This window comes from Nicotiana attenuata, unplaced genomic scaffold, assembly GCF_001879085.1.
Source record: "Nicotiana attenuata strain UT unplaced genomic scaffold, NIATTr2, whole genome shotgun sequence".
Lineage (NCBI taxonomy): Eukaryota > Viridiplantae > Streptophyta > Magnoliopsida > Solanales > Solanaceae > Nicotiana > Nicotiana attenuata.
In genome coordinates, this window is record NW_017671502.1 from 19,094 (window position 1) to 33,265 (window position 14,172).

The window sequence follows — 14,172 nt, forward strand, 5'->3', positions numbered from 1 at the left end:
AATTGGGGAGGCAATAACAATCAAGGGTTAGAACAACAATAATCGAGGAAATCGGTGTTGGGCTTTCAAAGGCCCCCGATGTATCAACAACCGAACAACCCGCCTCCGTATCTGTCACAAGGTCCTAGTTCTTCCAACAATGAGTTGGAATGCATTGAAAACATGTTCAAGCAGATGATGGAGAAAAATGCTGACTCCGATGCCTAATTAGCCTCCCACAAACCTTCTATCCGCAACTTGGAAGTCCAACTTGGCCAAATTTCTCAAGATTTGAATACTTGCCCTAAGGGGGCACTACCAAGTGACACGGTAGTCAACCCGAAGGGTGGGAACAACACGGGGCATGCTATGGCGGTGACTACCAGAAGTCAGAAAGATGGAGTTGCTAGTACCTCAAACATAAGAAAGACTGTGAATGATGATGAGCCAAGCAATGATATTCAAGTAAATGATGAAGTGAGGATAGACATTGATGAAAATGTGGAGGAAACACAAGATGATGTGAACTCGTGTAGGGAACATGTGATAGACATACCGGATCCGATAGTGCCCAAAGACAAGGCTCCTTTGCCAAGGCCTCCTCCACCATATCCTCAAAGGCTTGCAAATAAAAACAATGAGAATCAATTCAAGAAATTCATTGATATGATGAAAAGTTTGTCCATAAATGTTCCATTGGTTGAGGCCCTAGAACAAATGCCAGGATATGCCAAGTTCATAAAGGACTTGGTAACAAAGAAGAGATCAATGAATTGTGAAACGATAAAAATGACACATCAAGTGAGTGCCATTGTGCACTCTATGGCTCCAAAGTTAGAAGACCCCGGTGCCTTTACAATCCCATGCACTATTGGTAGTGCCGATTTCGCCAAAGCCTTTTGTGACTTGGGGGCAAGCATTAACTTGATGCCCTATTCTGTGTTCAAGACATTGGAGATTAGGCAACCAAGACCCACATCCATGAGGTTGCAAATGGCGGACCGGACAATGAAGAGGCCATTGGGGATAATTGATGATGTGCTAGTTCGGGTCGACAAGTTCATACTTCCCGCAAATTTTGTAATACTTGACTGTGAGGTTGACTACGAGGTGCCAATCATATTGGGGAGACCTTTCCTAGCAACAGGGAAGGCCTTAGTTGATGTGGAAGCTGGGGACCTCACCTTCCGGGTGGGTATTAATAAGTTGTGTTCCATGTTTGCAAGTCAATGAGGCAGCCTAATAGCAACGAAGTGTGGTTGTCTGAGGATCTTGTGACCGAAGTAATTGTTGATGACACAAGTGCTGTGATTAATGTTGAAGACCCATTGGAAGCTGTGTTATTGAATCATGATGTGGATGAGAAGGAAGGCTTGGTGGAATATGCCAATGCTTTGCAAGGAATGGATCATATACATATGAGCCCCGAAAACTTTCCTTGGACCTTGAGAACCGGAAGACTCCACCAACAAATCCCTTAATCGAGGAGCCTCCCACATTGGAGTTGAAGCCCTTGCCTTCACACCTTAGGTATGAGTTCTTAGGCCCTTGTTCCACTTTACCTGTTATTCTTTCCTCGTGCTTAACTAACGTGCAGGTAGCTTCCACCCTTGCGGTGCTCCAAAGGAGGAAGAAGGCAATAGGTTGGACATTGGCGGATATTCGGGGTGTAAGCCCGTCTTTTGCATGCACAAAATCATATTGGAGGAGGATGCCAAACCCTCCGTGGAATATCAAAGACGGTTGAATGAGGCCATGCAAGAGGTAGTGAAGAAAGATATCATCAAATGGTTGGATGCTGGGGTTGTCTACCCCATTTCTGATAGTTCATGGACCTCGCCGGTGCAATGTGTCCCAAAGAAGGGTAGCATGACTATGAGTTGATCCCCACAAGAACTGTCACTAGTTGGAGAGTATGCATGGATTATAGGAAGCTCAACAAAGTGACTCGGAAAGACCATTTTCCGCTCCTATTTCTTAATCAAATATTGGATAGGCTAGCTGGACGTGCTTATTATTGCTTCTTGGATGGGTATTCCGGATATAACCAGATTCTTATTGCACCTGAAGACCAAGAGAAGACCACCTTCACTTATCCGTACTCTACTAAAAATCAGGTTTTAGCGACGGACAAATTCTGTAGTTAAATAGAAAAATCCGTTGCTAATCTTATTTAGCGACGGATTAGCAACAGATTATCAAGAAATTCTGTTAGCTACGAGCGTTTTAGCGACATATTAGCGACGACTTTCGTAGCTAATTCCAGTTTTTTTGTAGTGTCGTATGGCACGTTTGCATTCTCAAGGATGCCATTTGGTCTATGTAATGCACCGGCTACTTTTCAGCGGTGTATACTGGTAATATTCACGATATGGTGGAGGAAATCCTTGAGGATTTTATGGATGATTTCTCTGTTGTGGGGGATTCTTTTGATGCGTGTTTGGATAATCTTGATAAGGTATTGGCACGTTGTGCAGAGACCAACTTGGTGCTTAATTGGGAGAAGTGCCACTTTATGGTTGGGGAGGGCATTGTCCTCCGCCACAAGATCTCCAAGAATGGCATTGAAGTGGATAAAGCAAAAATTGAAGTGATATCAAAACTCCCTCCTCCGAGTGAGGAGCTTTCTAGGTCATGCGGGGTTTTACCGCCGGTTCATCAAGGATTTCTCAAAAGTGGTGAACCCCTTGTGAAAGTTGTTGGAAAAAGATGCAAAATTTGTGTTCAATTACGATTGTATGAAGGCATTTGACATCATTACCACACCAAATTGGAGCTTACCATTTGAGCTCATTTTTTATGCTAGCGACGTGGCGGTAGGAGCGGTATTGGGGAAAAGAATCAACAAGATATTCCATCCGGTCTACTATGCTAGTAAGACCATGAACGACGCCCAAGTCAACTATACGGTGAGCGAGAAAGAACTCTTAGCCATTGTCTTTGCTATGGAAAAGTTCCGCCCGTACCTCATGGGTACCAAAGTGATTGTTCACACCGATCACGTGACACTTTGTTATTTTATGAGTAAAAAGGACTCAAAGGCTAGATTGATGCGGTGGGTACTTATTCTACAAGAATTTGATCTTGAAATCAGAGACCAAAAAGGAAGTGAGAATCAAGTGGCGGACCACTTGTCCCATTTGGAAGAGAAGGGGAGGCCCCATGATGGCCTTGAGATTAATAATTCATTTCCAGATGAACAACTCCTTTCCATATCTTTGATGGGGATGCCTTGGTTAGCCGATGTGGCTAACTATCTTATGAGCAGAATTGTCCTGAATGAGTTCTCTTCAAACCAAAGAAAGAAGCTCAAACAGGACAGCTTGGATTATTATTGGGACGAGCCATATCTTTTTAAAATTTGCACTGATGGTGTTATCCGAAGATGTGTTCCAAAAGAAGAGCCATTCTTTCCATTCTTCGCCTTATGGTGGTCACCACGGTGGGGCGAGAACTGCTACAAAGATCCTAAGTTGTGGATTCTATTGGCCTACCTTGTACAAAGATGCTAGCGATCTCATTAAGCGGTGTGATGATTGCCAAAGAGCCAGTGGGATCTCCAAGAAGAATGAGATGCCTCTCACCACCATCCTCGAGATTGATATTTTCGATGTGTGGGGCATCGACTTTGTAGGTCCATTTATGAGTTCATGTGGGAACACTTATATTCGTGTTCCTGTGGATTACGTTTCCAGATGGGTTGAAGCTGTGGCTTTACCCAACAATGAAGCACGGAGTGTGGTGGCCTTCTTGAAGAAAAACATATTCACAAGGTTCGGCCCATCAAGGGCCATCATTAGTGATGGGGGTTCTCATTTTTGCAATAAAGCCTTTGACACTTTACTCTCCAAGTATGGTGTCACTCACAAGGTGTCAACGCCCATTCACCCCCAGGAAAGTGGACAGGTTGAAGTCTCCAACAGGGAGATCATGAGTATTCTATCCAAGATTGTCAATGCAAACCAGACTGTTTGGTTAAGGAAACTTGACGATGCTTTATGGGCCTATAGAACATCTTACAAGACTCCAATGGTATGTCTCCGTATCGGTTGGTGTTTGGGAAAGCATGTCACCTCCCGGTGGAATTAGAGCACAAGGCCATGTGGGCGTTCAAGAAATTGAACCTTGAGTGGGATGTAGCTGCCAATCTTCGGGTGGAGCAATTGAATGAACTTGATGAGTTCCGGTTCCATGCTTACTCTAGTTCGTCCTTGTATAAGGACAAGATGAAGTACCTACATGATAAGTATATCCGGAACAAACAATTCAAAGAAGGTAACCTTGTTCTCTTATTCAACTCTCGGTTACGGATGTTTCCAGGAAAGCTAAAGTCAAAGTCGAGCGGTCCCTTTGAAGTGGTGCATGTGACTCCTTTTGGTGCTCTAGATATGAAAAACAAGAATGGTGAGATCTTTAGAGTCAATGGGCACCGGGTGAAGCACTACCTTATTAAGGTTGATGGTGGCCACGTTGTGGCACTGATCCATTTCAAATGAATGATGGTAACATGCGTCGTGCCGCGACGTTAAATCAGGCGCTTCTTGGGAAGCAACCCATGTGTTTTTCTTTCTTTTGATATTCTTCTTAGATTAGGCATTGTTTTTAACTAACTGGTTGTGAAGTGTATGTAGGAATTGGTTGTGTAGTGCAAGAAATTGACAAGGAAATGGCTAAGGGGTGAAATTGTGCGGACCGCGTCAGAATTATGCGGACCGCACAAGCACTTCGCGGCCGCACAATTCTGTGTGTGATCGCACAATTGGAATGGGGAAAATGCCAACTCTCTGAAGTTTGGCCTGAAACAATCCCTTAAGTGTTCGCGGCCGCGCTCAAAATTGCGCGGACTGCACTAATTGTGCGGCCGCAACCATTTTTATGCGAACCGTGCCAATGATTCTAATGCTGAGCTACAAAAAAGTAAAGAGTGCGGACCGCACCAAAATTGTGCGGCCGCACTCAGGTAAGTCGATGGTTCACTGGGGTCAAAGTATAAATAGGATTTCTTGAAACTGTTCGTACACTCTGACCTCTCAAGCAAACCTAAAGCACAGTGCACTTCCTTGTTTTCAATCTCATCTTTTACTCATCAGGTGTTGCTTTCCTACTACATTTCACTACTGGTATGTTCATTTCAAGGAATTAATTTCATCTTTTTCTTTTCTTTTCTCTTTGTTTTAGTTTTTTTCTTTAGCTAGGGTTAGGTTCATGCCAAATATATCAAAATTGATGCTTAATTCTTGCTTAGAAACATATGGGTAGTGTTTGAATGCATAATGGGGGTTGTGGTTAGTAGAATTTATTGTCTAATTTCCATAAATCTTGCCTAATTAGTGAAAACCCTTGTATTAATCGTACCTCAATGCCGATGTGATTTGAATTTTGCGACCGCACACATTTTTGTGTGGTCCGCAATAGGGTATGCGGCCGCATACAAAGTTGTGCGGTCCGCGGTACCCTAGTTTCAAGGCACTTTTAATTGCTTAGATTGTGCGGCCGCACACAAAATTGTGCGTTCCGTGGTTGGTTTTTCGCAGCCGCACCCAATTTTATGCGGTCCGCATAGTTGAACTTCAGAGACCCAACAAAGTGTTTATGCGGCCGTACTCAAAATTGTGCGATCTGCGATGGGTGTTATGCGGCCGTGCTTAGTTTTATGCTGTCCAAGGTTGGGTAAAGAGAACTAGTAGTCTGAACCTGGTATCTCCGCGGCCGCATTCAATTTTGTGCGGTCCCGAATGGGCAGTCTGCGGTCGCACTCACTTTTGTGCGGTCCGTGCTGCCCTGTTCTAAGAGGCAATACCTTTCTTTTCAACTGTAATTCATTAACACATGTTGAACCCCAATTCTAATTAACTTTCACTACTTGTATGTTGCAGACAATGGTGCATTCCCGAGGTCGAGGTGATACTTCCAAATGGAGGGCAGAACCCTCCCGAGGCCGGGGTCGAGGCAAACCCATCATACTTCTGTCAGTTCAAAAGATAATCGGCAAGAAAGCAATCACCAATAGAGCCCTGGAAACATCTGAGACTAGTGGTATGTCCCCTCCATGGGGGGGGGGGGGGCTTCTGAAGGAAACTTCGGGCAAGCACGGCCAAAAGTCCAGTCCCAACAAATCCCCAAACAATTCCCAGTGAGATTGCATTTGGTTGATGAGTCCTCCTCCTCTGAGGGTTAATCTGAGGGTTCAGAAGAGGGTAGTAAAGATTTTGAACCCTCTTCCACATATGCTCCCTCAGCTCCAATCAATTTAGATGATGATGATGAAGTCCTAGATGACGCGAGAGGGGGTGATACAATTGTGGGAGGCCTGGCTAGATCAAGAAATCCGGAGGTGTGGGCTGATAGGTTTATCAGTAAGAAGGCGTATGCCATGTTCCGGGAATGGTGGACCCAGAGGTCGCTCACTCTTGAGTGACAGTTCATAACCACAGACCTAAGCCAGCGCAATCCGAATGTCCTAAAGCACTTCACAGAGAGAAAAGGATAGAAATAGTTCACCAGCCATCCGCAAGATGCCAATGAATACCTCGTCAAGGAGTTTTAGTCCAATGTTGCCACATCAAAAAGGGTACAAAAGTGACGAATGTCCGGAACTTGAAAATTCGGTTTGATGACCAAGCATTGAACAAATATGTAGGGTTAGAGGAGGTTGAGGCGGTGCAATACCTAGAGAAGCTAGCCTTGGGTGAGGTAGTTCGCCCATGGCTAGCTGAGATACTTGCTATTCCGGGGACAACACCTGTATGGCTCATAACAGGAGTGCCAATTGTCAGAGCCACCCTTAACTTTGAAGCAAAAGGGTGGCAAACATTCGTGTGCAGCCGTCTTGACCCTTGCCAGCATGAAAATGTCCTTCCAATTTCCCGAGCAGTATTGGTAGCTTCCATCATGGCAGGATATCCTATTAACGTAGGGTACTTAATGTCCTACAACATCTCCAATGCAGTCAAGAAAGAAGAAAGATCTTATCCCTACCCCAACTTCCTCACTGAGTATTTCAAAGATCAAGGGGTAGAGCCGAGACATTTTGATGTGGAGGTGAAGGCTAAAAAGCCTTTCTCATGGTATCACCTCCAGGGAGAGGACAACCCTGAAATCAAGGGTAAAGCCACTACCTCCACTAGCCAGTCTGAAGAGCTAGGGATTGTGGCCACTGGGTCAGTTGCCGAGCCCTCCACAGCAGGCGGTACTTCTATCGGATCTGCAGCCATGCCTCCTCCATCTTCCGGACCATCTGTCTCAGTGCCACTGTTAGTGCCTTCATCTTCCACTTACCCTGAGACTGAACCGAGGGTTTCCCAAACACTATCCAGTCTCAATAACTGGATGTAGGCAGCTACCACAAAGCTGTCTGCCATATCCCAGTGCAGTGGCAGCACAGTCTTCAGCCCAAGCAGCGCTTCAGGTACCTCTATCAGTGGATGACTCATTGAAGAAGATTTTGGACGACCAAAAGAAGATTCTGGACGACCAGAAGAAGATCCGGGAGACTTTTGATACACATGGGAAGGTAATCAAGGATTTGGGGAAGCAGGTGAAGAAGCTGCGAAAGACTCAAAAGGAGTCGGTCAAGAAGTTGAGCAAAGAGGTTGAGAAGATTGCACATGCAGGGAATTTGCCAATGGACCTTCTCATGGAGGAGACAGTCCCAGCATCACATGCAGCGGAGCCTGAGGCACCAGGGGCAGCAACCAGCCAGTCTGAGGAGCCAGTCACAGCATCACACACTGTGAGGAGCTGATTGAGATGCTCAGCAACCTCGTAGTCCCCCAGTCAGAGGATGTGGAGATCCAGTTAGAGGAGACAGAGGTTGTTGATGTTGAGGATCCAATGCAAACAGAAACCACATAGGGAGTTTTCTCTACTCTCTACCCCTTTTCCCTGTTCTTATTTGTTATGAGCATTGAGGATAATGCTATTTTTCATTTGGGGGGTGGTCCATTTTGATTTGATGACATTTGGTATGTAATAACCATTACACTATTTTTCTTTATCTTTATTTTCACTTTTGGTATGTATATATTTTTACCATTTGATGTATATATTCATTTCCATTTATGTAAATATTCGCTATACCTCAATTTGTATATATTAAGTTTAATTTTCGTAATTTACTTCATAAATTCTTTCGTTATTTTCCCTTAGTAGCATAGCTTCTTATTTACTTTAGTAGCTTCTTTTTTATTTGTTAGCTTCTTTTTAAGTTTTGTGTTGATAATAAGCCTTTGGTTTTCTTAATTACAGGGTTCTTTCCAAAGGTGGATGTTGTGTGAACCGGGTGGCTCTTCCCAACGATGGATGGCGTGACAACCTTCTTAAGGGATTGAGTCCGTTTTCTTTATGTTTTGGTGTATATAGTAGTAATGAATAAAAGTGTCTCAAGCAGGCTTCACTTGGTACTAACACATTTACCTTCGACCTTATGGTTAGAAACAAGTTGATTGGCAAAGAATAACTCTAGTTGTGACCTTTAGACTCTTGTGTTGACTAAAACAATCATCGAGTGGTTTCTTTGAGCCAATTGTGATGTTCAATCTTAGCTAGGGTTGTTGTGGTCCCTCAACTTTGTTCTCTTTAACAATCCAGCAACTTGAGAGGTGAGGTATTGAATTGCAAGTCCAAGTTCCGTGCCAATAAGTCTAGAACTTGTCCGGAATGTTTGTCTAGGCGAAGTTCTAAGTTTAGCTCGACTTGAGAAATGATTGTAGGCTCTCCTTGATCCAATTTGAAACTTGAAAGCTTCCGTAGCCTACCAGTGATATCCCTAGTCAACCCCTTTGAGCTGAAGCCCTTTTTCTTTCAATAATCACGTTACAAGCCTTTATCCGTTCTATAATGACCCTCTCTTGGCATCCGATCTTTCCTTGGCATTCTTGATAGACAATTGGCAAAAGCATAAGTTTTGGGAGAGACGAGGAATGTGAAAGTGATAAAAGGTACAAAGAACAAAAGAAATGAAGAAAAGGGAAGGCAAAGAAAAGAAAGAAAGGCCAAAAATAAATATGTCAAAAAGAAAGTGAATAAGGTAGAAAGTTGAAGGGATTCAAAGAAAGTAAAGATGAAAGGCATGGAATGATTAGAAAAGGAGAAAAATGATTTTCATGAGCAAGAAAGAGAGACAGTGTGTCTCTCTAGTTCCCTGAAGGAAGAAAAAAATGACTCAAAGAGTCAAGAAAGTATGAGCTAAAATGAGAAAATGGAGTGCTTATGGAAAGATGAAACCATCATATGCCGATAAGTCCTACCTTGATCCAAAAACCTTCATTACATTCCAACAAAAGCTCTATATGATTTCGAGTTGAGTGAGCTTACATTAGTGGTGATTTACATAAGGGTCAAGCTTATGGTACTTAGAGCCGGACTTGTGTCATTCTTTTGAGAGAGATGAGCGTACTTCTTCACAATCCTTGTTTTGAGTGTTACACTCTAAACTGAGATTTGCTTATGGAGAGTAGAGGAGGAGTTTGGGTTCCACAATGACCTACGTAATAGAGCGAGCTTCCTTGGTGAGTTAAGTCAACTCTTGATGCTCTAGTGTCATATTAGAACTATGGTACTCAAAATGTCAAAGCATGGTGGTGTTGATAATTCATTTGTGTTGAGGGTAATTGCTAGTCCCAATTGATGCATGATTGATTCACCTTAGGGCAGCTGAAATATCCTTCTATTTTAGTGGAGGTGGGAATTACCTTATTTGCTTGAGGACAAGCAAAAGCTTAAGTTTGGGGGAGTTGATAAGTAAGGATTTTAACCTATTATTTGCTCTCTTTTACTTGTGTTTTAGGCCAAAAATGCTTGAAGGTATTCCCATAAACTAATGAAATGTGCTTGCTTGCAGGAATTATTCAAAATGAGTCAAAGGAACCTTAATCAACTCATAAAGGAGTCAAAAGTTGAACAAAAACCAAGGTTGGGGAAAGAGTTCCGAAGCGCGGACCGCACAAATATTGTGCGGCCGCGGAAGCCAGGATGCGGCCGCGAGCATAATTACACGGTCCGCCCAAGGGAGATTCAGAGAGTGTGATTTTTGGGCTAAAGATGAGCGTGGACCACACTAGAAATGTGCGTCCGCAAAAGTCCATATACCACTGCGATTGAAATTATGTGGACCGCGATGACTGAGGTTCAGAGAGCTTACAATTTGGGCAAAAGAGAGAAGTGCGGTCCGCGTCAGAATTGAGCGGCCACGGAAGTCCCTTGTGCGGCCGCGAAAGTCCGTTATGCGGCCGCGATCAAAATCATGCGGTCCGGGAAAGCTCAGCTCAACCCAGATCCGAAATTGAAAAACGTGGACCGCAGTCAGAATTGTGCGGCCACAAAAGCAAGAGTACAGCCGCACTTAGAATTATGCAGCCGCGAAACCTCTGTAGGGTATTTTTGTCAGATATTTTCAGCTTAGTATAAATAGAACTTTTTGTCATTTTTTGGTTATGTTATGTATTAGAGGAGCACCTGAGACGGCTGAGTTTTCTGCTTTGGAAAATTTTGTACTAGATTCATCTTTTAACATTAGATTTTCATCCTTTAATCTAGTATTATGAACTTTATCTTCATTTCATCTTTAATTTCTATTATTTCCATGAGTAGCTAAACTCATAGCTAGGGTTGTGACCCAACCCTAGTGTGGGTATTTGATGGGTATTTGATTTTAGGGCTTGAATGTGAATGGGTTAGTGATATTTAGCCTAGTTCTTGCTAGAACTATGGAATTAATAGTTGCAAACATTGATTCATGCCTTTATGACTTAGTCTCTACTTGAGAAAGAGGGACTAAGTCTAGGAAAACTATGCTAACAAGGAATTGGGATGAACTCAAGAAATTGATAGCCCCAATTAAAGGGTTAAACCTAGAGATAGTAATACCCGACTTGAGCTAATATCACTTGAATTGCATGAATACCCATTTGGACTTGAGAAAGCCAAATTGCGCAAAATTACTCAAACTACCGAGAGGTATAGAGTGAGTACCCGGGTGTGATAGCTATATACGACCCCAACTAATAAAGCTTGCCCTAGATTTTTGCTACCCGTTGGATATCCACCTAGGTAGAAGTCACGACCCTTGTCTCTTTAAACGGTTGAAAAACAACTACAAAAATATTATAGTTTCAATTATTGCAATCTTTAGAGTAAAGTTAGAAGTAGAAATCAAACCCAAAACTTGTGGAAGTGTAATAAGACTCAAAGCCCGCATTTAGCTTAGATATAAACCTAATTCCAATTATTAACTCCCTGTGGATTCGATCCCGACCTAGTTGGGTTAAAACTGCATCGACCACCCTCTCTACTCAATAGTAGTGTAGGCTTGGACCCGATCAACGACCTCTGTTGTTTGCAGTATAATGTGTCTTGAAATTCCTAGCTCCGAATGGACTTTGGTGTTGTGTAGGTGTGATATTCACATGTAATGAAGTAGATTCAAGGTTCAGTTTATTAATTGGCCTGAACTCCCTTTGTTTCTCTTCCTGTATTAGGAGGGAAAAAGCTTGTGCGAAAGATGGCAGGGGTTTCATCATCAAGATGCTTCCTAGCACTATTTTATAGACCTCATTTAGGCCCATCAAAAATTGAATGAGGCGACGATCCTCTTCTGCTTTGTGCATCGTCTCTTTTGATCCACATGTGCAAATGCAGATGCACTGAGACTTAGCACTCAGAGTGTTTAATTTTTCCCACAGTCTCTTCATTTGTGTGTAGTAGGCAGTAGTATCCAATGATCCCTGAACAAGGTCATTGATCTCTTTTTGGATCTGATATAACTTCGCTTCATTTGTTTGATCATATCGGTCTTCCAGCTCCCTCCATAACTCGACAGAGTCATTTACATACTCAGCGCTATCAGAAATCTCCTTTGCGAGAGAATTGAGAATCCAGGAGGTCACCATAGTCATATTTTTCCCATTGGCGAAATTGAGCTGAATTAGGGCTAAGTTTCCTACATTCCCCATTTATAAACCCTAGTTTGTTCTTGACTGACAAAGATCGTAATACACTTCTTCTCCAAGATCTATATCCAATTCCATCGAATGGAACCGACACTAGCATTGCTCCAGGACTGTCCGATGGATGAATATACAGAGGACTGCTTGCATCGATGATCGGCTGGTCATTTCTGGTCGCAGCGGATGTTGTTTCTTCGCTTTGATTTATGGCCATTAGAAAGGTTCTAATTGATGAAATTAATCAATGTATCAACTGATTTTGTGAGTAGAAAAATCGATTTCAGTGAAGAAATCCGATTTGTATGAAAGCTTCAGCATGAAAAAACCCTAGAACTCGGAAATGAAAGAAGAGGATTTTGAGATACTAAAAGAAGAACTCCGGCAGACTTCGAGTAGATACGGTCAACCGGGCTCTGAAACCATATTGAGATTAGCTTGGGACTGAGAAAATCAAGCTCATGCAAGACCTCCAATGGAGGTTCTAGAGACTTCTGAGAAACAGAGATAGAGAGAGAAAGAGTAAAAGATGGAAGATGAAAATAAAATTCTATTTTCTGATTACTACTGCAAAAAAATGTAAAGGGTGTATATATGTACATGTACACGTATATATGACAGCTAAGACAAAAGACAGCTATTAACTACTCTGACTGTGTTGCTAACTGCTATACTAACTACTAACTCTACAGCTGTACAATACAATACAAGTACATATAATATAATAATTAAGTGCTATTCTCGATAGAAATGGAGGAAGAAAGAATATATACTACACCTTGCTTGGAAATTCCTTTGAGAAGGAAGATTGAGAGAAGTCGCCACATTTTACCTCTGTTGCAGAAGTTAGAAACCAAAGATGAAATATGAGAATGAGGACCAACTTTCGAAGTTGAGAGATTTAATCACAGAAACCATAGAGAAGTAATAACAGAATATGGATTTGGGATTTGACTTTAGAACTCCGAAACTGTAAGAGCTAGAATGCTCGATATGGAAGAAAGATCGAGAATTGAAAAAAGAAGAAGAGGAAATAAGATGAAGCAAACAAAGTAAAGGAAAACCGAAAACTCTAAAACAGGGGATGCCGCTGTCACGACCCCAGTTCACCCTCCATGAATATGTCGTGATGGCACCTAGTTCCTACAACTAGGTAGGCATAACAGTGCGGAATAACAAATTTACATTTGCGGAATAATAAATTAAAACTGAACATACAGAAATAACAATTGTATATAAGGCCACTCAGCCTATACAACTCAAAATATGCGGAAGTCTAAAACTAAATCCCAAAACCCGGAAACTCACGGGAAACACAGGCTAATGGAATGTAGTAAACTGCTCTACACCAGAATGTCTAAACAACATGAAGGGAAAGAAAAGGAACTATCTGCTAAAGCCGGAATAGAGTAGAGACTCCTGGTCTGCAAAAGTAGCAGATATACCTCAAGTCTCAGCTAGGACTCTCCACCACGAGGATGATACGTCTAGGAGGAAGTACCTGGATCTGCACATGAAAAACATGCGCAGGAAGGGCATGAGTACACCACAGCGGTACTCAGTAAGTGCCAAGCCTAACCTCGGTTGGGTAGTGACGAGGAAGGTCAGGGCCTTACTGAGGTAACATAATAAATAATGAGATAACAGAAATAGTTTAAATAAAGTCTACAGCGAGAATCTAAACCAGGTAAATAAGGAAGAACAATAATAGAAAGCAAAGGTAACAATACACGAAAAACTGCCCTTACAAGGAATAGTAGCCGGGGGATCTCTTGGTATCCCGAGGATCTCTTGGTATCCTCATCATCAACACTTGGGATCTCTCAGTATCCCGAGGATCTCTTAGTATCCTCAATAAGTAAGTCGGGGATCTCTTAGTATCCCGAGGATCTCTTGGTATCCTCAATAAGTAAACCGGGGATCTCTTGGTATCCCAATATATATATAGAAACACATGTGCCAGGGATCTCTTGGTATCCCGCACCCTCAGTCCAGAATATCTCAAGTACAGAGGGATCTCCCAGGAAGCCGTCCCATAGTCCCAAATTAAACACACAACAACAACGGTTCCTAAATCTCGGAACAATGCTAAAAATCAGGACACGAAGTAGTAAATTATAGCCTAACATGCTTCACAAAGTACAAATAGCACAGTTAAAGCAAATAAGCAGGTAAGCCAGCTAAACATGAGTCTCTAAGCTAGCACAGGTACAAACTTACAGTTAAGATGAACAAGTAAACAAGAAAGCTC

At 42.5% G+C, this 14,172-nt stretch overlaps 1 protein-coding gene across 1 annotated transcript; it reads right to left on the reverse strand.

Annotated features, from left to right (window-relative positions):
• Nucleotides 1-11,297: 11,297 nt before the first annotated feature.
• LOC109208659 lies at nt 11,298-11,930 on the reverse strand. The gene has a single exon (XM_019371792.1). It carries the CDS (start codon nt 11,928-11,930, stop codon nt 11,298-11,300), a length of 633 nt encoding a protein of 210 aa, XP_019227337.1.
• Between the last annotated feature and the right edge of the window lie 2,242 nt (nt 11,931-14,172).